We start from the raw sequence: 24,148 nt of genomic DNA on the forward strand, positions 1-24,148 counted from the left end.
ACCACCCCTTCTACGAGCAGTAATTAATTATTGTAAATGTCATGTTGATACTTGATATCGAGTTTTGGCTTGTCATGGTACATACGAATTAATATTATTTCTTTTTCCAGCTTCTGTAACAATTTTGTCAGAGTTTCATACAGATCTTGTGTCTTTGGTAGAAAATTTTTATTATTTTTCATGTTTTTTTTTTTTCTTTTCGAAATTCTTTCACTTTATTTTGAATCAGTAGCGACCAGTCGAAAGTTTCCGAAATTTTGTAACACTTAGCCTTCTAGATTCCATTGTCGGAAGAAAATAAGTTGCATTTTGAAGGCACGAGATCCTTGGGATTTTTTTTTTAACTGATTTCTTTAGAAAACCGTCGTCCTCTTTTGTTTCAGGAACGGAAGTATTACGTTCGTGCGCAGTAAAGGGATACCACATAAAGAGAGCTATACGCGAAACGATAACGCCAGGATGATAAAAGGGCTCTGCATTGTTTAGTTGAAACATTGACTGATGTCCATTCTATCTGAATCGTTTAACGTATAACAGCACATTCCAGCTGCTTTTCTCGATCAATCAGACGCACCGTAAAAAAGAAGTACTTCATGTTGCTGTTCGTGCTCGACACACGGGACGAATTATTATGGCTTTGTGCTAGCGACTGATCGTTTTGGAATAGAAAAAGGAAAGGAAAGAAACACAATGTCTGCAAGGCGAATTGGTCTATATTGCTTTGAACGTGCATCTGAATCAAAATTCGAATTCAAGTTAATCATATTTCTTTGCGTTCTATGTCTTTTCACTCGAATAACAGAAGAGATTCGTTGCTGCAAACTTACATTGACCTAACAGAAAGAAATAAATACCGCGATGTATTCAATTCTTTTCTCGTATTGTACAGAAAAAGCGACGGACACTTTTCTTCTTAGACACTATACGTCCATACTTGCATCTACATGCATCTAATCAGGCCGTACACGCGTATACATATCCCTTTCGTTAATCACTATTATCATATTCGAAGTAACATGACAACGTGTAATCATTCCACGAGCTCTAGCTTTTTTCGATCGACGGTCGGATAAAATCCGAAGAAAAAGTGCAGTCACATTTAAACATAGGGGGAACATTTGTATGTCGCTTAGCATTATTGAATGTATTCTTACACACACAGAGACACACACACACACACCGTGCACGTTAGAATAATGCGAGTATATTCATCGTCATATTAACGATTGTAACAAGATAGAAGGGGGAGAACCGCGCTTTCCCTTTCGTTTCTGTCGCGGAGTTCAGTTATGCAGATGCTAACGTGTAAACAGTATAGAGGAAAGAGCCAATCTGACTGGCGACGTTTGATTTCTCTATCCTATTTATAATTGTACACTTAAGTACTTACGTATTCGCAGATATTTAATTTATTCTCTATGCGTTCGATATGATATGTTGTATTATAAGATCGTGATTATTTAAATTATTTCGTAGAGGAGGAAACGCGGGAAATTTTATCGTTCTTCTTTTTCCTTCGAGCCATTTTTATTGGGACGAGGATATCTTTTCAGCAAAATTTACGTATCGCCCTGAACATCGTGTTATTGGTTTCAAAAGTCAAGAATCGTATATTGTAACCGGCTGTGAATTAAAAATTGAGTCTGAAAAATCCTTTGATCGATGAGCAGTCACGACGACGTAGAATGATGATCGTTTGAATTAGTCGAGTCCTTACGGTAGATATAAGCTTTATTCGAGTTAAGAACCTCACGTTTTTGTTTAGCGTTGCCATTTCGTACAGATTTCACATAACATGTATCGCTTAACTCTTTCATTACAAAATCAGTTGCTATAATGACTGATTACTATATGTATTCAGTCGCAATGGTGATTATAGTTTACTCTATAGTCACACGGCGAACAGAATTATACTAACAAGCATGGAAATCATTGTCGCGAATATTTAATATTTAATCTATGTTGTACAGAGTAATTATAGTTGCTTTCATGGGTGCATGGAATGCAACTATAATTATACTTATATAGAAATATTACGGAAGAAAGTAGCGAATGTAATCTATTATGAGATATTTTCATCAATGCATGATGACAACGAATGATGGTATATATATATATATCTATATATACATATAGTAATGAATTATTACTATATTATTATAATACTTGTTGTATCACAGTAACGTAACCAATTGAAGAAAAAGAGCAACTTTTACACAGTGGCTATTTGCTTGTTAAACACACTTAAAAATTTGCTTGTTATAAACTCTCTTCGCATGTGTAAAAATGTTGAATAACTAAGAAAGAGTTATAAAAAAGAAAAAAGAAGAAGAATCTTTCGAAATAGAAAAAGAAATTTGCTTTATCGCAAAATCTTTATAACGTGAGTTCCATTGGACTGGCCTAGTTCAAAAGATTCAGGATTGCACTCCGAATATCTGGTGTATAGGAATCATTTACAGTCGTAGCGACGATACGATGGTTCGTTTTTCGAATTCATGTAATTTTTCGGTGACAAGGCGAGATTTCATTTTTTTTTTATTCGCGACTGCGGAATACAACCTCGGTGTTTAGTCCTGCGTTCATCGATGATGATTCTTAGTCGTTTTTTAAATAATCATTATTTCCTATTTATCGTTAATTTCACTTCATTCTCGTAGTACATCGTTTTTCATTTGATTTTCATGTGTGCTCTTCTCATTATCCCGGAAAAAAACATGCATTTAACGATATACGCTATCACATTATGCGCCTGAGAGCTTGAAGGCCTAGAGTTAGTAGTTTTTATTCTGCTTTGGGTTTTATTTTTCACCTTTTCACAATCGTTCTCAACGTAAACAATTCTACTCGCTTCTCTGTATTTTAACTAGCATGTAGTGTATCTAAGATACAATTGTTTTTTACAATTCACCAGCTGGGTTTTAACGGTATTTTTAAGTGCAATCTAAGTGCAATCGAATTAAAATTGTTTCTATATGTTTAACATAGAAACTGGTACTATATATTTACATATTTGGCTTAATTTTGATCCTTTAGTTAAACTTGATGCAATTATTTGTACGAAGTGTAACTTCAATGTTTAACTATTGGTTAAATTAGGTCAGATTTTGAAATAATTTTGTTTTTTAAAATTATTTTGTTAATTCTTGTTTGATATTCATTTGTAATATATGTTCAGCTCTTGGTAAGCGGTAAAAGACAGCTGTAATTTTTAATCGCTTAAATTACGATTTTATTATTTATTAGATATTTTAGTAAGTTTTATTTTGGCATAGAAGGCAACCCTGTTTTATTTTTATCTTAAGAAAATTTACCTTCTGTCTCGAGTTTTACGTGGACCGTACGTAGATCAATCAAACGTCGATCGATCTACTTCTTCATAGTCGAGAAATAGATGTGATACAATATTAGGAATAAGGTCTTTAGTCTTCAGTTATTGTCGGAAGTAGTCGCTTTATTCTATAAATTGTTTAAGGTATTGCAGCTCTCAGGTGCAAGTACTGTTATTTAAATAATGTAAGTTTTGATTTATAATAAATATTTCCACTTGTAATCCTTGTTCATGTGCCTCCTTCGCGTGGAAAGCATCCGACTATTTCTTATCGTAACGAGAATTTCAAAAGATATGCATTTTTAAGCAACATTGTATTCGTGTTTTCGAATTTTATTAAAATTTCGTTGCTAACAAAGCCTAATTTATTTTCTTTGATTACGTATCTTTTAATCTTCATATTCCCCTCCTTGCGTAATTTTTTTGCAATATTCCGCTTGCCCAACCCTCCTAATTTTGTATTAATCATCAAGAATGATTAATAATTAAATATGAGCGAATTATTATATTTTATGAACAAAATTTATTATTGTTTTATTATAATATGTTTACAGTTATATATAGCTATTTATTGTAATTTATTTTACGTAAATAATTTTTACGAATAAAATTATAATATCAAATTTTTCATTCGCTCGTATCTAATTATTATTAATCATTCCTTGTAATTAATGCAAAAGTAGGAAAGTAAAATGAGTTTCTATTAAAATTTTACTATGAAGTTCTTCATCATCTATTTTATTAATCTAACGATACGTGCTTCATTGATTTTAGTAGAAATCCAGGCCTAGATCACGCGTAGGTAACATCGCCACTTCACACGTTGTAGCAATATCACAAGTTGATAAGATTGATCGGTTATTTATAACATTACAACCGTAGCTATAAATACCGACAGTCTGTTCACCGATAATATTTCTTGATTGCCAGACGGCACAAATGCGCGCTCTTATAATACCAAAAAAAAAAAAAAAAAACAAAAAGATTTCGATGCAAATATGACACACATACGTTGCATCGTGTCGGGGCTATTGTTAACCCTGTAATCATCTTTTCCTGGTACAAGTCTGTTTCGTTACTCTTTCGTTATACAATCATTACACTCGCAAGGTAGTGTAAAAACAAAGAGAAAAGAAAATAATTAGATGACGAAGCATTAGTTTCGCTCTGCATACGAAATTTTATTACACAATTATTTGTATACCACATTAGCACTGTTCCATCCACTGTTCGAATTATAGAAAAGTTTTTATTGAGCATACTGTTACACGTTACAATAGTAATCATAATCAGTAATCGTAATAAAGGTGAGAATAATCGATCATCAATGATATTACCTTATCACTTCTTTTTTTTTTTTTGTCAACAAGTAGAAACTATCACGTGAAAAGTTACATCTATAAAAAGGGCCATAGAGAGGAGAGAAAAAATGGTACTCTTTTACAAACTTCTGATTTGTATCGGCTTGACTAGCATATTAGAAGCATTAACATTACGGTTAATCGTAATCAATTAGATTCGAAGAGGGGTAGGGGGTGGAGGATCGAAAGCACGTTTAATGCAGAGGGATATTATTAATTACGACATTACAGGTATTAAAAATTCGCTTCATAATAAATTAGATACGACATATAAAGGAGAAATGTACATTTATAAATTGCTAATAATTATTATCGTATATTATTACACGTATTTATCGAGGGCTACACATCGTGTTACTTTTCACTTTTTTCTTTTTTCCTTTTTTTTGTTCGTTTTCTTATATAAGACAATACCTAATAACAATTGCAAGGCTGATTTGTACGAGAGTTTCAGTAGCAAAATATTCGCTCCACGATTTACGCTCCAACCCTCATATCTCAACCCCCATACAAATCCTCCAAAAACACAAACATGATCGAACTCTGCTCTGTATTTAATTGCTCATTTCTGGAGAGAGAGAGAGAGAGAGAGAGATAGAGAGAGAGGGAGAGAGTAAGAGATTAATTAGTTCCACAGCCTTTTATAATAATATTAGGTGAGCAAATCAGCCTGGCAGATTCGAAGAAAGGAATAAGCGAGAAGCGCGCACGCACGCGCGAAAAAAAAAAGGAAAAATCCGACGAATGATAGTAAAATATTGTGTACAACTTCCCAATAAATATGCGACGTCCGTCTAAAAGTACAGATTGCTTGTATAATCCGCCAATGTCTCGACGAGAAAGTACTTAAAATAGAGTCTAAACTAGCCTTTCGTGTTCTATATATATATAAGTCTAATATTCAATTTGTATTAAAAGGGGTAATCCCCCTATGATTTTTATTCGGTTACACTATAGGCTTGAATCACCCCTAACAGAGGCAATCCAACATATCTCTGATCTCCTTTGACATATAAATAATTCGTACATGGTAAAAATTGACTTTTTCTAACAAAATGTCAAGAAGAAATAATAACGTTAAAAATACAAAAATGAGCGATTGATACAAAGAGTAAGATGGCAGCATCAATCTAATCGATTAATCGTATAAAAGTATTTAAAATAATCAATTGATATGCTAAAAATGATTTTAATAAGAGAATTAAGTAAGTAAGTCATCTGCGGTAAATTTATTTCGAAAGAAACGTTACAGAGACATTTGGTTGCTCTCTTTTTAGTGATTTCATCCCGTAAAAAACTTAGTGTTCTCTCGTGAAGTAGGTTTCGAGATCGAAGGACAATCGCAAAGGATTCAAAGCCTTGATTTCTTGCAGCAAAAAGTGCAGGATTTTCCATCGGCTTCCTCGATTCGAAACCTATTTCATCAATGAGACTTAGTCAATAGCTTCGTTATCGAAGAATTTTGCAAAATATCGAATACTGAGTAATACACGATCCTTTATCTCGTATTATTCATGTGTTCATAAATAAGAAACGGTCGTTCGGCGGAAATTTGTTCGAAATCTCCGGTTCAGTGCCAACAAACGAACTGAATCGACCCTCCGTTTAGCCGATCCGACGCTCTAGCACCTGCTTGTATAGCAAATTAAATCCGATTGAATGCTAATCGCCCGATCGTAAGATCATACTCTGCTTTTTCAGACTCTTTAGCTGCGTTATATGAAATTCTTACTTCGAGATCGTTCCCAGCTACGCATTGCACTACTAGATTGCACTACTATAATCATCATCCTCAGCAACTATATGATTCAGACAAACAATAAAATTTCTTTGGACCATCGCGCAGCTAAGAGAAGTCCTTCGTTTTCTTTACATTAATTACTAATTACAAAAAATATGGGCAAGAATTCTATATATTAAAAAGCGACCAATAGAATGATGACGATTGTACTGATTTTAAATACCGGATATGTGGGAATATAGATCTAGATTAACATGATTTACGAATAAAAGTACAAGGTTTAGTAATCGTTTTTCTTAAATTAAACTTTGGTCGCTTTCAGTGGACTTTTTTTTCGTTTTTACGTCGATCGTTCGAAAGCTGTTTATACCTGGCAGTGTTCAAGTATATTCTAAGAGTTAGTTAGATTACCGAAGAGGTTTTTTTTTGTGCTGGAAATTGAAAAATTCGTTACGGACTTATATGTAAAAAGTGTGAACAATGAGACGATCAAAAGGAAAACATGGTGCTAGCAACGAAACTAACAGTAAGAGTAGAGACAGGTGTTTCAGACTCGTTAGTTTCGCCACCACGAAATCGACATCGTTAACTCTACGAGGTTTTCTGCTCGCGATGCTTAAGAACTGGTCTTCGGCCAGGCTATCTTCGCGTCGATCCGCTTGTAAGCGAAAAGGCAGTGAGAGAGTTCTTGCGGACACTCATGGTCACCGAGTAACGTTTCTGTAAGAGAAAATACAAAAAAATCTATGTAATATCTCTTTAATTTATATCACCGTGATAGCACAGGTTAGTAAATGGTAGTTTAATTATAGCTGTTTTTTAATTGTTCGATGTTGTAATTCTGTAATTGCTTTTTAATCATTCTTCAGCTATTTAGCTAATTTCTTAAGTATGTAAATTACGTGCTTAATAATTTATTTTGTGTGTATTTTTCATTAACATGTTATAAATCATATATGTAGTATCCTTAATTAAATGTTTGTAGACAACTTTTTTTTTAGCAAAGTTTGTACAAATTTTTATATTCTAAGAATTAATGAGCAAATAATCCATCTAACGATACGAAGGAACAAAATAACAGATGAATATGTTAATAAAATTGAAATTTCTAACGATGACAATAGAAATTGTACAAATTTAGTAAAACCAGCGTTTACCTTCCCCTTGAACCAGTTTGAACAGACCATAGTCCTGCGGGTTGGTGCATCTAATCTTATGTGCAAGAATGCGACAGATCTCTCTCGTGTTCATATTCGGTCGCACAGGCAACGTTCTGGTGTTCAGGGATCCATGCAGTTCATCTGGCACTAAGATTCGTAGTACGGATGAACAGTCTGGTGTTCCACAGCCCTAAAACATTCAAATAGCAACTGTTCAACATATACAAATATTTTTATTAATGTATTAATTTAATCTATACTAATAGTATAACAGTATATTAATATTAAAATTATAAATAATAACACAGTATGTTGATATATCTTCATTGAAATCTAAAGAAGATTAACACTTCTTAAAGTTGTATACTAACATTACACTAAAAAACCATAGAAATTTGATAAATATAATGCTTCAGAGGCCAGCATCAGCCAAGTCACTTACATTTAAAGTGGACATCGTTCCCTGGCTGGACTTGAACGTCTTCAAAACGTGAACTGCGCTGGACAAGGTCGTCAGATAATATCCCCCTTCGCCAGTGAGAAGAGAGGGATGAAGCAAGCCCCACATATACTCAGCCTCCACTTCAGCGTCCACAACTCTGCCACGAACCAACACCCAAACGAGAAGAGGAAGGAGGTCGTCGGCACCCAGCGCCAGGTGTCTGCCAGAATTTGCGTGTTTTACCTGAAAAGCCAATCGCAATCGCGATAAGCCTTTAAAATTTTCTCCGAATACGATACACATTTATGAATATTACGATAAACATTGAAATTTCGGATTAGACAAGAGGAATCGTATTTATTTAAAAACGAGAAGCGCTCGAGGAGTAACGCGACTTACAGAGTTGAAAATTGCCGAAAAAGCTGCGAGAAGGTTTTCCAGCTTATCCAAAGGTGAATCCGCCTTCTGAAGACGATCGATGCACTTGAGGATTCGTTCTAAATTGGGCTCCGATGGGGGTATGATCTTTGGCTGTAAACAAAACTATCGTTAATATTTATCGATTTTTATTTTAAGCTTAATCGCTTCGATGATATAAACTGTAATCTATTTTAAGAATTTGAGGCCTTCTAGCTACGTATTTCTAGATTCTGATTACTCTAATCTTTGATAGAAGAAACTAGATATGCTAGAAAATCTATATCACGTATAAATAATTACAGTTAGACAAAGATTCGCTATTTTAAAAATCTGCCAAACAGCGCTATAATCAAAGCCTATTTCTTCTGCTCTCTTTGAATCGGAAATAAATCGAAATAAATAAAGTTACTAATCTCGATTTTCGCTTTATTCTCTTTCTCAATCCTCCAGAGAGGGAGAAAAAAACTCCCCTAATCGAGGGAAATCCAAAAGAAACTAAAATATTTAGTCTCCACTAAACTACAACGACTACGATCATAGAAGGTAATAAAAGCCTCTGCAAACTATCCCTACTAGTAAACCACCCTCATAGGACAGACTACAAGAATAAACTCTATATTAGAACAAGTCCCATTCGGCAGGCAATAATCATTTCGACAAACAGTTACTAACTCGAACGCCGAGATCCTGAATGTGTTTCCCTTGGGCGTGCTGAATGCTCTCGGCGAGGGTTTGCAACGAACCGGTGGTCGCGTAATGATCCACGAACAGTCTGTAAACATGTTCCCTGAGCGGTTTGACCACCAGGTTCATCATCACGCCCTCCAAAATGGCGTCCAGATTCAAAAATTCATTTGCCTTCAGCTTCAATCTTTCCTTCTCCACTTCTTTCTCGAACTCCTTCTCGCCGTGTTTCACCAAATAGTTTTTCATTCCAGACATGAACTGTCTCATGTTTCTCATAACCACGTGCGGACTGGCTTCTTTCCCTTCTTTCGTGCATTGGATGAAATTATCGATATTCTGAGAGAAGGTGGTAGTTTTGTCAGCGGCTAGCTGCAAGGCGTACGATCTTATGGTGGAGCCTGTGCCTCCGTTTTCACGATTCCTGAGGGCTTGCAACCTCGGAGGAGCTGTGGGGCAAAGAAAAATTCGATTAGGTTCTTGGTTCTATTAATCGCAGGCTTTTATTCGAAGGGGATGTTTATCGTTGGATTATCAAATTTAAGCTTGTTATTAGATTATTAAATTTCTCATCAAATATGGGGGTAGGCATAGATTGAAATAAATGGTTTTAACGTGAACGATTTGTCAAAATTATTCGATAATAATTTTAGCGTGAAAGGTTTCTCCAAATTATTCGATAATAATTTTAGCGTGAACAATTTCTCCAAATTATTCGATATCTTTTATTACTTTTAAAGCGGGGATGATTATTTTATTGCGCGTGGCTTCTAGTTAGCTTGTTATTAGATTATTAAATTTCTTATCAAATATGGGGGTAGGCATCGATTAAAATAAATGATTTTAGCGCGAACGATTTGTCAAAATTATTCGATAATAATTTTACCGTGAACGATTTCTCCAAATTATTCGATATCTTTTATTGATTTTAAAGCGGGGTTGATCATTTTATTGCGCGTGGCTTCTAGTTTATTCATTGTGATAGCAAGAAACGAAAGACCGTCAATATAAACGTTGACTAAAGCATCGATAAAGAGGAGTAAACGTTGAAATAGTGGCTTAAATAATAGATAATGAATGAAGAATGAACGTCGATAGAGGGATGCAAATACTCGTACTCCTAGTTCCATACTCTTATTTAATTAATACTGCTATTTAATTTTTTTTAATTCTATATCTTAGCAAATAGGCACGGTATCGCAAAGCGTTGTCTTATCAATAGGGAGCTACTAATGATACGTGGGATTTTGAACTAAGTGAAGTATGTTAAAAACATTACAAACAAACTTTATCTGTACACTATACACACGCTCATAAAGATAGTAAATTGATCTTCTCTCACAATCGGTTAACATCCATGCGATGATTTGTTGGAAGAAAGCTACTTAAGCTACGCAAAAAAAATTTTCTTTATGTTTTCCGATATAGAGCTCCTTCGTTACGGTGTGCAAATATTTAAAGGTTCAGAATAGGACGCATGTGTTCGTCGAAATTTCGGAAATTCAACATTTGGAATATTCGTACGTTTCTAAATTTAAAAACTCGATAAAAACATTTAAAATCGCCGCTTACTTTTACACATTGCAATACCATTTTGCAATTTCTTGCAAATGTTCCGGAACCATTTGGAAATTCTCACAAAGATATTCCTTTTCTTTACGACTTGCGCGTCCTTTTCCGTATGCACTACCACCGTGGTACAACTGACCATCTTCTTCTTAACTTGCCAACTTCTCCAAAATTTTAGTTTGCACCGCTCCATAGTTCGCTATAATATCGTTGTTTTATATCCTCAACCCAGAAATCTTGGCTCGTAAACTCCAATCAAATCAAACACGCTGACAAACTCGATTTTCCACGGTTTTCTTCTTCAGAAGCTTCAGATAGTTCAACCATTCACGATCTTTCTACAGTGTTACACGCTCGATCGATAGATCCCTGCAACGAGTCTACTTTCCACTCGTATTTCTTCTTTCCGCCGCTATCCGATGGCGAAGATCGATTAATTCGCGGAAATGTTCTCCGATCGAAGGACTTCTGTTCGAGGCAATTGGCTTATCAACTTGGGAACTCTGCAGAAAATTATCGATGACGACGACTCGGGGCAGCACGCTTAGACGTCTTCGAGATTCGTCGGCCGGTTATCTCGTCGACCCTGGAATCTTAAGGCCAGATATATGCACCCTCCTTTGGAAAAGCTTCTTCCGCGAGGGCTCTTCGTTGTTGTTTATCGTTTGAAAACGATCGACGGAAATTTCGTTCGATTCTTTCGCAGGAGAATGGAGAATCCTCTTCACGAGACAGAGATTCTCTTCAAAAATCGAAAATCGTTCGTGTAATCTTCTCACGTGCAACGAAGCTCGAACTCGATCGAAGATTTTTAAGACTATTCTGTCAAACTTTTCGGAACTTTTTCAATCGATCGTCACTATCGCTCACAAAATTTCGAACGAACAAACTGTGAAATAACGCGAAGAGACTTTGACGAACGCTATATGCACCGATCGAAACTGAACTCGAATCGTCAACAAAACTCACGATGATCCTCAGAGATCGAAGCTGTCGAGCAGACTAGGTCCAATTCGATCCTTCACGAAGCTTCACCAACGATGAATCGGCGAATACTGAACTATGGACAGCGCTAGCGCGAAAAGGTAACCTCTGGGCTGCTCTGTATTGGTAGAGGGGCAAGTAATCGGCTTATAAACGGAAGACTGATTTTTGGCGACCATTTGTCATTACTAACAAATCCGGTCCTTTCCTACTCTTCGAACGTCAACTAATATTTGAACAATTTGGAAGAATTTATGGACCCCTATATTCATAGACGGTTCGAAGAATAGCAAAATTTTCCTTGTCTTTCGAGCGTAAGTTCAACAACCGGAATGTTAACGGTTCCAATGGAAAACTTTAAGGTATCCCTTAGGCGAAGCTTCTGTTGAGCTTTTGTTGTGTCCATAATTAGACTTCGGTTATTTATGCATTTATGGGAAAATCTAAAAAACGTCTTTAATTGCATCCATGACACGTTTAAAATATATTTTTGCATAAATGTTCATTCACGGTGAACGAGTGATATAAAAATTTCGTTATAATTCTTCGTAGAAATATCTTTTACGGTCTTTAAAACTAATGGAAAAACAACCCTTGTTATCTGGCCATTCGAAAGAGATAGAAAATAGAATATAAAATATCGGAAATAATTTGTCATGAATCATCGCTGATAATCGTTTTGTCTGTCGGACAACGAGTTACTGTTCAAAAGCTGATTGTTCAGACATTGTCAGATGATTCGCAGCCTGCTACCTACTCGCGAAAACTAGCAAGTTCCAGCGACTCGTTTGTTACTGCGTCGTATTACGTTAAGTGCTAGAAATGTATCGGCCAGTGTTACATCGTGATCAATGTTTCCGTATTGTTACGAGTACGACGTCATGTTATCCTTATCGCTGTCGTTACTTCGGTAACGTCCAAATCTTTTCTTCGTAGACAAATATCGTCCCGTTGCAGAGGTAAACAGTCAAAGAAAAAGGAAAGGTTGTAGAACATAAGAAATTTCTCGAAGAATTCTACGAGAAATTATACACGAACGATCGCAGCCGCGCGTATTATTGCGATTTTATATTTTTATGAAAACGATTGAAAAAGTAGGAAGATCGGTTACTGTGTTTTCGATATTCAACATTTTTGCGTATCTTCGCGTATCGAATATTTAGCAGATTCCACGAATCCACTAAATATTCTGGAAACGACGAAACGATCGTTCAAATTATTCCCAGCGATTTTATTTCATGGCCGACTATAAAACAACCCCTCGGATAACACGGCATTTAAACTTAAGGGACAATTACGGGCAATGACGCGCATCATGCGAGTTTGCCGACACCTCGTAAACTATTCCAATTTGTTGGCAAATCCAGCCATTATCGTTCGCCGTAAACTCCCGAAGATGAAAATATATATCGTAATATCGACACTTTGGCGAAATTTCACGAGATTAAATTTACTTCGAATTTCTAAAAGTTGAACGTCGTTAAACAGCATTCTACGTTTCGTACAAACGGTACTTTCTTGAAATTCTTCGCGTAGCTTGTTCCGTATACAGACGGATTTATGGCAGCTTTGGGTTTTTTCGGGCTATTTTTTAAGCAATAAAGCAATAAATTTGCTGCTGGTTTTGTGTCAATAGCATACTACGACCAGTTATTATATCTGTTTTAATTATTATGTTTCTTTAACGTTTTTACAACTTAGATCGTCTTAAATTTAAGTACAATTCAGGGTACCGTGGCCCGTAGAAATTCGAGATCTATCGAGAATTAATACAATTCTCGTTCAAAATTTTGCAATTCAAAACCATTACGACAATTAGAAAATACGCATTTGAAAAATATAAACTAAAACAATGTTGAGGCGTAGAAAATTTGAGGATGCAAAAAATATACGTTAAAAATTTTCTCTTATTCGAAATCTCTATTCTTATTGTTATTTTTTTTCTTTTTATACTTTATATAGTTTATCGTTGCTCGAAAATTTCAAACGCATCGTAAAATAAATCGAACGTGAAAATTTCCATGGCCCCGTACGAATTAATTCTCGGAGAGACCAGACAACGAGAACGTCCCTTGCAAAAGAAAACAGGGACAAAAGAGTACCCGGAGAGTAGACGAAGATAATTAACGACCGATGCTAGCCGCGCCGAGTGAAACGAACGCGTTTTCCATACGACAGATTACGTTTTCAATGCATCGTTTTCAACGTGAGTTTCTGTATTCACCGGTTGTTCACGTGCACGACTAACGATCAGCAGAATCGAGGTATCTGTCACACGATTCAACTGTACCGTATTACAAATTGCTACTGCATCTGTCAACTCCATTTATCTTTATTATGATTTTACAATAGATCGACCACGTCTTGTCACGTTGTGTTTTTATTTCTGTCGTTTTCTTTCCTTTTTTCCAATAGTCTTTTTTATATCTCAGCATCGATAGCAGAAGCTACTTGTTGATTTTATGTAAAATACTTGCTTTGTTTTCTCTGTTCCGTGTAAAGCACGATGGACGCCTATGTTTTATCTACTGTCTTTCTTATTTTGATATTGCTAATTAAATATTAACGGGCTTCGGTGCTCGATGGAGATAATTTTGTTTAGGTGGTCTTCATTATGGGATAGTAAAATAATCTGCTTTTTTTTTTGTTATAGAAAAAACGATTCGTACTTTGCGACGATAGTTTCTTCTGTCGTTCTTTATGAAGACTCATTTTAATCTAATTATAGTGTAATTACGCACTGGACTTCTACGTTTCTTTCGCAAGCGCGTGACACAGTGACTTCGTAATTTCGATGATCCACATCTAGGCGAGATAATTTCGCGAAGAAATGGGGTAACATGGATCAGATTGAAACGCAGTACGGTGTCATATGCTCGAGAATGCCATCCGCTCAGAAACGGTAATCAGGTAGAAGAAACATCGTGCATATCACAGCTATGGAAATAATAATCAGACAGTAACGGAATAGCCGCCTCTGATATGCATCCGACGATAACCCCTCCAAAGGGACTAAAATATATAATACTCGATATAAAAACCCTCCTAAATTAACGCTCGAAACCTTATTCCGTTGTAACAATTTGAATCGTCACTTTGTTGGATTTATATAATAAAAATTCCACTATCATATATGTAGTATCGGGGCCAAAAGGCCTAAGGTATCGGCCGAACCGTAAACAAAGTTGCAAGAGCCGCGGCATCGTCAGGTACATCAATGTGTCGTTGGGTCTTTTTAAGTAGACAGTTTTCGTGGAAAGGGCCTGCATGACCCTGGCCACGGGCGTTTCGGGACACGTGTTCCGAAGGACGGGAAAAGGCAAAGAGACGCTAAAGAGAAAGTTAGTTGAGAAGCCGGAGAGGACGGATGCAAAAGGTGTGCAGAGTGTGAGTTGAGAAGCGAGAGCGAGCGAGTGAAGAAGCCGGAGAGTATGAATCGGGAAGTCGAAACCGCCCATGAGAATAAGACGTACAACAGCATTGTAATCATTTCGTTGCTTCGAATATCATTTATTAAATCAAAACATCATTACTTGTCCTTTCCTCTAAGACCCATTTAGATACTACATATACGAAGTTCAATTTCTTCACATTTATTCGTAAAACGTTCGAACTGCGACACGAAGAGATCACCGGCGATCTATCGATTTCGCGATTTCTTGTGTCTCCGACGTGACAACGATAACGAATTTTTACAAAGACACGCGTGCCCAAGGAGGTGATAATCGTATTGCGATGAACGCATGTATCGCGGGATAATAAAATGATTTCCGCCATGTGTGTTACGTTGACACCGAAGATAAAACGTTTCTATTTTAACTGATGCGTTTGTTGCGCGTGCCACTAGCGATTTCTCTTGTCACAAAACTGTGAGCGGTAAATAAAGGACGATGCTTGCTTCATACTTCCTTTTACGAATTTTATTTCTATATCTTTTTAGTCGTAATTTATTAAGCAATAAATTTTGCATTTCGAACAGTGTCTGAGAGGATTGGAATTTAGTCAAAAATCATTAATCATTTTTCCTAACAAAATAAATATCTTATCGTTAAAATTAAATAAATATTACTGCCCTATAATTATAGCATTGCGAGTATTCAAATTATAAATTGCAAGAATCGTCGGTAAAATCGTAAAATTACAGCAAAAGAAATTTTCACTGAATAGGAGAACAATAATCTTCGACTCTGCTTTCGATGAAAAGAAAATTCGTCGATCTTCGGCATCTTTCTCTTCGTGAATTTTTGCGAAGATAAGTTTAGCATAATTTTATTTCGTTCTTCCCTATAAAACGAAGCTCGACAATTTTTAATACCTTCAGACCGTTCTTGTATCAAGACAATAATTAGAAATGTACAACATAAAATCCAAAAAGAAACGTAAGAGAATTACATATTTTTCAACTTGAGGAGGATATGCATCGGTAGTGTTCTTTCTTTGCTTTCTTAATTATTGTGATTTTCCATTTACCTTGCTTGTCTATTGATAGAATAAAATAATAAAGTACAGTACGTACCGATTGCACTTTGCGAGTTACAGGTTCTGTTTGAGTTTAAGTCTCTTTATCGCATTTCTATTGTGCATCATAACTACCGTTTGAAAGGAGTCGGCGTTGTGATGTTTCCATGGGAAGGAAGTGTTTTAAATTTTGAAAGTTTCAATTTTAAAAAGTTTAATTTCAAAGTTTAAATTCTGAAATTCTAACAACGGAAAAGTTACGTTTTATTCGTTCGTTATTGTTATTCATACGGTTGGATGACGAAAGCTTACAGTTTGTCTGTATAGATCAATTAATTCCAGTTTTAATTATGCAAGAGTGTTCATGAATATTCATGCTTATGCATATTTAATCTGTTTAGTTTCTTGCTTTTAAATCCCTTGGTCTAATTTCCTAATTTACTGATTTATATATTTTTTCCATTATCGAGTATTCTGACCTCTGTCAGCTATTTGATTTCTGGATTCCCTCATTTTTTTCTCCAAATATATTTATATTCATTTTATAAACTATCAAATATATTCGAGCTACAAAGTTTTTAAAAGGACGAACTTTTTACTTTTCCAATTTTCTACAGCCTCCTAATTTTTCCAGTCTGTAACTTCCTACTTTAATCTTCTAATATCGCAATATTTCCACATTTTTATTGAAATAAAAAATTTCTCCATTTCCAAATCTTCTATCTTGTTCTTGATCCTCTGATCTAATTTTCTGACCTGCCAATTCGTAACTTACTGTAACTTTTCATCCTCCTATCCTTTTTACTCTCATTTTCCAAACGTTTGAATTTTCTATTTTGCCCACAGCCAGATATCGAGTCCTTTTAAAACCCATCAACAAACATCGACACCAGCGTTTCCTGTTCGACGAACGGTATGCGTCGCAGACAAAGATCATCTCGAAACGATCATCAACCTCTTATCCTCTTATCTCCACCTCCAGACGAGAAACGAGCGTAATCATCAGCATATAATATCAGACGCATTATCCATCTAGCGTTGGATAGAACGATCGACGAAATCAGAGCGTGTATAACGTGACCGCGTTTACTCCGACAATCTCTTGTTAACGTGGTCCTTTTTCTCTTTAGAATCGGTTGCAACGTCATACTCCATTCGGAAGCTCCTTTTATTTGCGATAGTCAACACAATGGTACCCTTCTGCTATGACACATCCTACTATTGCCTTCCTCTCGGTCTTGAGCTATCGATCAGTCACGATTGTGTCATCCATGACTCGTAACCTTCTGGATGCGATTTCCGATACACTTGTGCCATGCATTGGCAATGCACTTCGATGGATCTTTGACTATGAGTCATCCGGTACTGACAGTTGTCGATAAATCGCTGTATAAATATATTTTATACGTATGTTCCAGTTCTATGTTCTACATGCGTGCTCCAGTTCGACTAGCATACTTTGTTTATGCGAAATGAACGCCGTTTAATACATACTAATAGTACCATCGACGATCGAGGAGTTTGTATACCAAGTTTGTATCGAGCAAATGGAATTGAAAGATATGTTATATATGTTATAAAAAAGAATAAAATATTCTTCAGAAATTCACGGTGGTATATTTTCAAAATCTCTATCTTTTGTTCTTTTATTTCTCCATCTCTTTTTAAATGTTTGCTATTGTCTTCTAGAGCAAGAAAGAGAATATAAGCGCGTATACTTACAGAGAAGAGGGTCCAGTCGTTCTTTGAAGCTCTTGTTCCTCTTCATCCTCTCCACGTCGCTTTCGTCCGTCTCCAATGGCGTCTCCCACTCGGAAGAGTCATAAGTTTGGTCCTTCCTGGTGTCTCCAGCCTCCTCTCCTTCGTTCCTCTTCTCGACGTTGTCGTACGAGGAGTTCCTGTCGCTGTAAAGCGACTCCGACGTGTCTGGCGGTTTCAACAGCTCTGGGTACCTGTTGGACACACGTAAAAATCACTAATAATTATTTTAAACAATTTACAGTCGCGTCATTGATTGTTTCCACGTATTTTTATAGTATAGTTACATTCGGTAATTTTTCTGCAGTTCTTTTTCGAAAAATTGCTCGGCTTCGTTAGAAATGAATTTCTTTTAAGCGGATCTCATTAAAAATTGCTGAAATTTTTCACGCGCGATCATTCCTACTCTTACTAAGATTTAAGGATGAAAAGATGCGTATAAGTTTATTGTTAAAACTGTTAATTAATAGACTGCGAATGTTTCTGCGTTCTTGGAAAATTTAAGGTTCCAAAAATCTACAGAGTGCGTACAATATACAAAGATACGTGTAATATTTACAGTAGACCACTCAGTATAATGTTTAGTAGACGAAACAAATTTCTATCTAGATTCCATTTCTTTCACTGTGTTCATCAAAATATAAAATCGAATAAATATTCGCAGTCTAGTAATTAATATTCTTTTTTTAACATTCGCAAAGTGATTCGAATTGGCTAGATTTTCAATTGGTTCAATAACAGCGGTCTCTTAGATATAAGAAATATGTTTCCCTCGTCCGAATTTAAACAGCTTTGATTGATTCAAACATCCATTATCGGTGCCATTGATGACTGTAAATAACAAGAAATAGTGGCAAATTGCGAATGGTGTCTGCTGGAAACTTACCGTTGGAGGATGATACTCTGAACGGTCAAAGTGTTCCCAACAACGTCCCTGTCGCACTCCTCGTCCGGAAACTTTCTGGCCACGTTGTCGCCCTCGTAATCTGCATCACAGTCGTAGTCCGGATCGCAGTCGTCTCCTTCGTTGCCTAAACAAATATTATCAAATGTCGTTATCGGTATCCCTATCCATCTATCCTCTTCATTCATTGTTTACAGAGAAAGAAAATCGATTTCTCAATGAATTTCGCGCACAATTTGCGCGTCTACGTGAGTGCATTTGGTTGACTAATCGAGCAGAATACAATTCTTATATAACAGAAGAGAACGTACTGATTTATCGGAAGCTTGTCTAAACTTTCTCAAATAGAGATTAGATTGTGCGAATCGTTAGATTCATCGCGACATGATTTGCTGATGTTATGTAAAGATTGAACAAGAGATTCTATCGTATCTTTCGTTTCAAGTTGCTTGTTGGTTGCTATATTATGATGTATTATCGATGTGTTTGATGTAACGACACGATGTCGGTTTCGTTGATTCGAAAAGAAATCGCGTATGTGTGCACTACAACTTGAACAAGATGTTAGATTCTTCGCTCATGTCTTTCGATATGATCTTTTTCCTCGTTTACCTCAAAATTACTTAAAAGATCAAAGAAACGATAATTTAACGATAGATCTCCAACTAGAGAAATCATCACTTTTCATAAAATCATAAATAACGAAATATATAATGAATAAGAAATCGTATCACACCAATAAATTCCCAGCTGGAGTCCACGGCCCAGGAAGTGTCGTTGAACACCTTGGTCCTGATCTTTGGTGGTTGTACCGGCTTGGCACGAGGAATCTTCTTCGTCTCTTTGGTGCCGAGTCTTTTGGCCAGATTATCCACGGAAGATGAGATCAAAGGCGTCTTATCTTCCGTTTCTTCCGATTCCTCCCAGTCGATCGGATGCAGCTGATTAGAATTTGCACCTACTGGCGTTTGTAGCCACCCTGGTTCGCTGTGTCGATATTTATTCGTTGCTGGGTTGTTCCTAGGTCGTCTTCTTGGTATTATCGCCGCGTTCTGCGCGATAGCGTCCGCTGGCTCCGCGTAAAACGGACTACCCTGCTTCGACTCTGGTGTCAGGGGGCTGTTGCTCTCTGATTTGGCCAGCATTAATCCTAGTTTGTTCCTGGGAGGTGTCACCGTGCTGGGACTGTTCAAGGAATTCGCGCTACCTGCTTGGTAAGCGATAATTTTGAATTAGTGGCAGTGGATATGCGAAGATCGCTGAACAATTTGCTTCTTATTTATTGATATATCCAATTTCGAAAATATCGAGATTTTTACGCACTTTTACATTCTTAAATTCGATGAATTCAAATAGAAATTTGTTTCACCTACCAATTATTATAACGTACAAATATTATATAATACTACGATTTATAAATTCCGCCAAATAAACCCGATTCTGCATTAAATACTCACAGACTCGAGATAACAGATCAGGTCTCCTTCCCATTCCTGTTTCTTCCGGCGATCCATTGCTCTGCTCCACAGGCTTCACCTCCTGAGCAGGCTTAAAGCTGCTAAACTCGGGACTGGTCATCTCCTTGTAACTCAATTTCTCATTTCCAATCGACTTATCGTTTCTCACGATCATCCTGTCGTTCCTCACTATCAACTGCTCGCTCGTTGGCAGTCGTTCGTTGAAATTTCTCTCGGAATTTGGATTTGCAACTCTGTCTGGAACCATCAGTCGATCGTTCGAGTTCCTCAGTCGGTCCTGAGGGTTCGCTGGTCCATCATTCCTGGCCAGTTTGTCGTTGGGAGACCAGGTGGAATGGTTCGATTGATCGGTAGTATTCCAAATATCTTCGTAGTCCGAAATCTTGTCTCCAGGCGAACTTCGATAGTACGACTCCAAAATGTCAGATTCTTGGTAGTGTTGCGAGTTCTTTCGAGCTTCTCGATCTCGTCTTCGTTTCGATTTGCTCGTACTCGATGGCGTGGTTGGTGAAAGAACGTTGGGCGTCTTGGCGCCTGTGTTTGGGACTAGTTTTGACATTGGGGAAAGTATCGGCGTCGTCGGAGACAAGGGTGACTTTACGGAGAAGTTTGAGGTCAGAGACTTGTTCGATGTGGCGCTCTGTGGGCTCAATAGAGAAGTGTTGGGGTCCGATGGGGTGTTCTGAAAGAGAAAGACAAAGAGTTAGTGATTTAATTTTATTATTGTTCGATTGGAAATCAGTAGATTTTCAACAGAGTGTAGAGAATTGATAGAGGAGCAATATTTCTAGAATTTTGTGAATTAACAGTGGATAAAGAATGCAGAATTAATAGAGAAATTGGTTGCACCATAGGTAAGGAAAATAAAACACTTAACCAATTGAACGGAGAGATCTCTCTGTTTGACTTTAGCTTTATGCTTTTATAAAGTACAATATATGATAAAATACATTAATTTAGTGGTGTTAAAATTAATTAAAAAGTTACACTATCAGTTATGACTAAATAAAGTGATATGTGAAATCGTTAAACAAAATCATTACCGAAAAATATAATTGACCAGTTAAGTAATTTTTAGACTTCTTTGTTTTTTAAGTAGTGAATATTAGTCCTCGTTGCTTGGAAAAATGCACGATGGACAGCGTGTAGATTGGCTTGTCCAGTGTGGCGAGAAGCGTATAGCTCGCTCTGCGCGCGCGGTTGGCTAAGTGTTAAGATAAACAGCTAAACATTCTATAACTCAAAAGACGAATAACAATTTCCTAATTTAATCACAGATATTAAATCATCCCGCCTTCTAAGCAGTAATCTCATCGGATCCGTCATCATCGTCAACCCTAATACCAAACTTCTAATCTCTAATCTTTCAAACTATTCTCAAATAATTACCTGAGAGCTACCGATATCATTCGAGTGATTGACATTGAACGTCACGGTGGTAGTAACGCTGAAATTATTCTGATTCGGACCAATCGCGGGTTTGGCCCATCTCGGAGGCGGCGGAGGTGGTGTTTTCACGTTCTGTCCCAGAGAATGATTCTCCGCTATGATGTTTCTTATCTCAGGTAGTACAGGGGACGTGGTGCAGGATAGATTATTGAACGTCGACACGTTTTGGTGGAAATTCATCATGGAAGTGCTGACAGAGGAGAATCTGGTCCTGGACAGTTCGACCATCGTCGATTTCGAAGTCTCAGCCATGGTTTTCGACTCGAAGCTGACTTTGGTGTCCTGGACAGGACTCAGCACGTTACTCTCCACGTTGTGAACCACAGGTGAAGGGCAACGAACGCTCTGCACCAGATTAGGGGAGATTAATTTCTGGGACAGTTTGTCGCCTGGCGAGATCTTCTCTTTCTTCAGGTCCAAAGGCTCGTTGAAGGTTGTCAAATTCAAGGTGTTCGGTGGCGTTGGACGAGGCTGTCGAGGCAACGACGACGCGAATGTGGTTGTCGTCAAGGCGCCTGTAGGCGACGAGCTTCCTGCATACGAAAATAAGGCGATGCGGGATTATTTTTGGTGCGTGGATACTTTTTATTTTTGTTCTCTGGAGATTCTGGTCCCCGAAGATTCATTGAGTAAGAGTTAGAAGGAAAGTTATGGCTGGACGAGGATTGTAGGTGGATAGGTTTCTTGGTTTGGCGTTCAATTTGGTAAAGTTGTGAAATTTGTCTGTATTGTTGTGTGTTAATATCGTCATTGTTTTCGTGTATTAGTATGCTGATATAAACGAAAGGTTGTTATTAAAGCAAACTTTTAATTTGGTAATTCGATTGTGTAATCAGTCACTCACGGGTATCATGCGACGAGATTGGCGCCAAATTCAACACGATACTCTCCGTCGTCGGCGTATGAATATTGTTATTGTTGTTATTCAAATTATTGTTACCTGAAATAAACAACACCAAATACTCATTCCGGTGTAAGAAAATCGCACTCGATAAAAAAAAGCTATTAATTCTTATTTCTCTTAGCAGTACGAAAAACTACATACAATTATAATTTCTTCCCATAAGCGAATTAAAAGATCCAGTTAAATTCAGACATAAAAATGAAATAAAAGAAGCCAATGAAACTTTCTACTCCGACTTACCACCCCGGAAACTGCTTAAGCTAGACGTGTTGCTGCTGCTGCTCTCCGGTGGTTTCGGATTCGCCATCGGGTATCTCCAGAATTCCTGACCCAGAAGCGCCAAGGAGGAGAGCTGCTGCCTATTCTTGGCCTCGCGCATCGCCCTTGGCAGTGTCAATTGGACCGGCAATTCGTCACTGCTCCGACCAAGGGAAACAGATAAATCAGAGCGAATTAGCGGTCGAGAGGCTCGTCCGAAGCTAATCGAGACGGTAATATAAGTGATTCGTTAATCGCACAACACGGTGGAGTCGAGGAAAAGATTTTGATATAACGGGAGGTACTTGGAAGTGCGCATCAATTGACTCTAATAATTGCCAATCCCTTTCATTCTTTTTTATTACATAATTTAGTAGGTTGAAGTTGGTTTTCACTGAATGATTTTAATTGAAATATATTTTTGAAATACCAAATAAATAGGTATACCGGCATATTTAAAAATATATATGTGTGTGTGTGTGTTCGTATGTATTGTTAAAAGAATAAATACACATATATTGTGTTTTCAAATAAAAATTATATGTAATTATAAGTAATATGTAATAAGATTATATGTTATATGTAATAAATATTCATGGGACATTCACGTGGATTCTTACACTCTTGGAACGGACAATTGTCGGAGAAAGTTGACTTTGACAATTGCTACGTTTGAAAATTGACCAATCTGAATTTGCAAATCTAGAAATCTCAAAGCGGTATATCACAGGATCAAACACGTATCTACCGATTGAACCATTAAATGCACCGAATCCACCACACGTGCAGGGGTACATATAATTTCACAACGACTGTGCTCGCTTTCAAGCTTCGAATGGCTACCATAAGCGACCATAATCCAGCAATTAACCAGTCTGTCCGACCTAGTAAACGCAAATTGAACAATCAACGACCTAATGACAGTTATTATACGCGCGGTTCGTTTACAAAACGTCGCTGCCACCCTCTAATCATCGCACCAGACTTGAAACGAAACAAGAAGCAGGGAAAAAATGTAGAAGCAAGCAAAAATGGGCAGCTCGGTACGATTACCGTGTTATCGGATCGGATCGGCGGAACGATAGGAGGTAAACGGCTGGAACGCTCATGAATCATTAATCGGGATCGTTAAAAGGAAAAACGGCGCGTTGATTATCACGAAAACCGGGGCTTACGACGCTAACAGCGCGAACCTGGCTTTCCAGAGCTCCCATTAGCCGCCTAAATTATCTCTGAACACGATCCGG

The 24,148-nt window shown here is 37.1% G+C and overlaps 2 protein-coding genes across 18 annotated transcripts in view; one reads left to right on the top strand and one right to left on the bottom strand.

Moving 5' to 3' along the window:
* LOC126920668 (kinesin light chain) overlaps nt 1-3,689 on the top strand; it is an 11,289-nt gene extending 7,600 nt beyond the window's left edge. For all 3 annotated transcript variants that reach the window (XM_050731371.1, XM_050731373.1, XM_050731372.1), the window contains exon 8: nt 384-3,689. The gene's annotated coding sequence lies outside the window, so the exon portion shown is untranslated. The remainder of the gene's footprint in view (nt 1-383) is intronic.
* An 871-nt stretch (nt 3,690-4,560) lies between these two features.
* LOC126920653 (protein sprint) overlaps nt 4,561-24,148 on the bottom strand; it is a 156,374-nt gene continuing 136,786 nt past the window's right edge. For 13 of the 15 annotated variants that reach the window (XM_050731325.1, XM_050731324.1, XM_050731338.1 and 10 more), the window contains 12 exons: nt 22,884-23,059; nt 22,584-22,679; nt 21,680-22,272; nt 20,270-20,972; nt 19,549-20,022; nt 18,795-18,939; nt 17,873-18,102; nt 9,128-9,588; nt 8,435-8,566; nt 8,036-8,278; nt 7,591-7,783; nt 4,561-7,153 (listed from right to left, as the gene is read on the bottom strand). In XM_050731325.1, the coding sequence (XP_050587282.1) occupies nt 7,050-7,153; nt 7,591-7,783; nt 8,036-8,278; nt 8,435-8,566; nt 9,128-9,588; nt 17,873-18,102; nt 18,795-18,939; nt 19,549-20,022; nt 20,270-20,972; nt 21,680-22,272; nt 22,584-22,679; nt 22,884-23,059 (3,550 nt within the window). In that variant the 3' untranslated portion in view covers nt 4,561-7,049. The remainder of the gene's footprint in view (nt 7,154-7,590; nt 7,784-8,035; nt 8,279-8,434; nt 8,567-9,127; nt 9,589-17,872; nt 18,103-18,794; nt 18,940-19,548; nt 20,023-20,269; nt 20,973-21,679; nt 22,273-22,583; nt 22,680-22,883; nt 23,060-24,148) is intronic. The other 2 variants (XM_050731323.1, XM_050731330.1) reach the window with 1 other exon arrangement.

Source organism: Bombus affinis, chromosome 9 (assembly GCF_024516045.1).
Source record: "Bombus affinis isolate iyBomAffi1 chromosome 9, iyBomAffi1.2, whole genome shotgun sequence".
Classification (NCBI taxonomy): Eukaryota; Metazoa; Arthropoda; class Insecta; order Hymenoptera; family Apidae; genus Bombus; species Bombus affinis.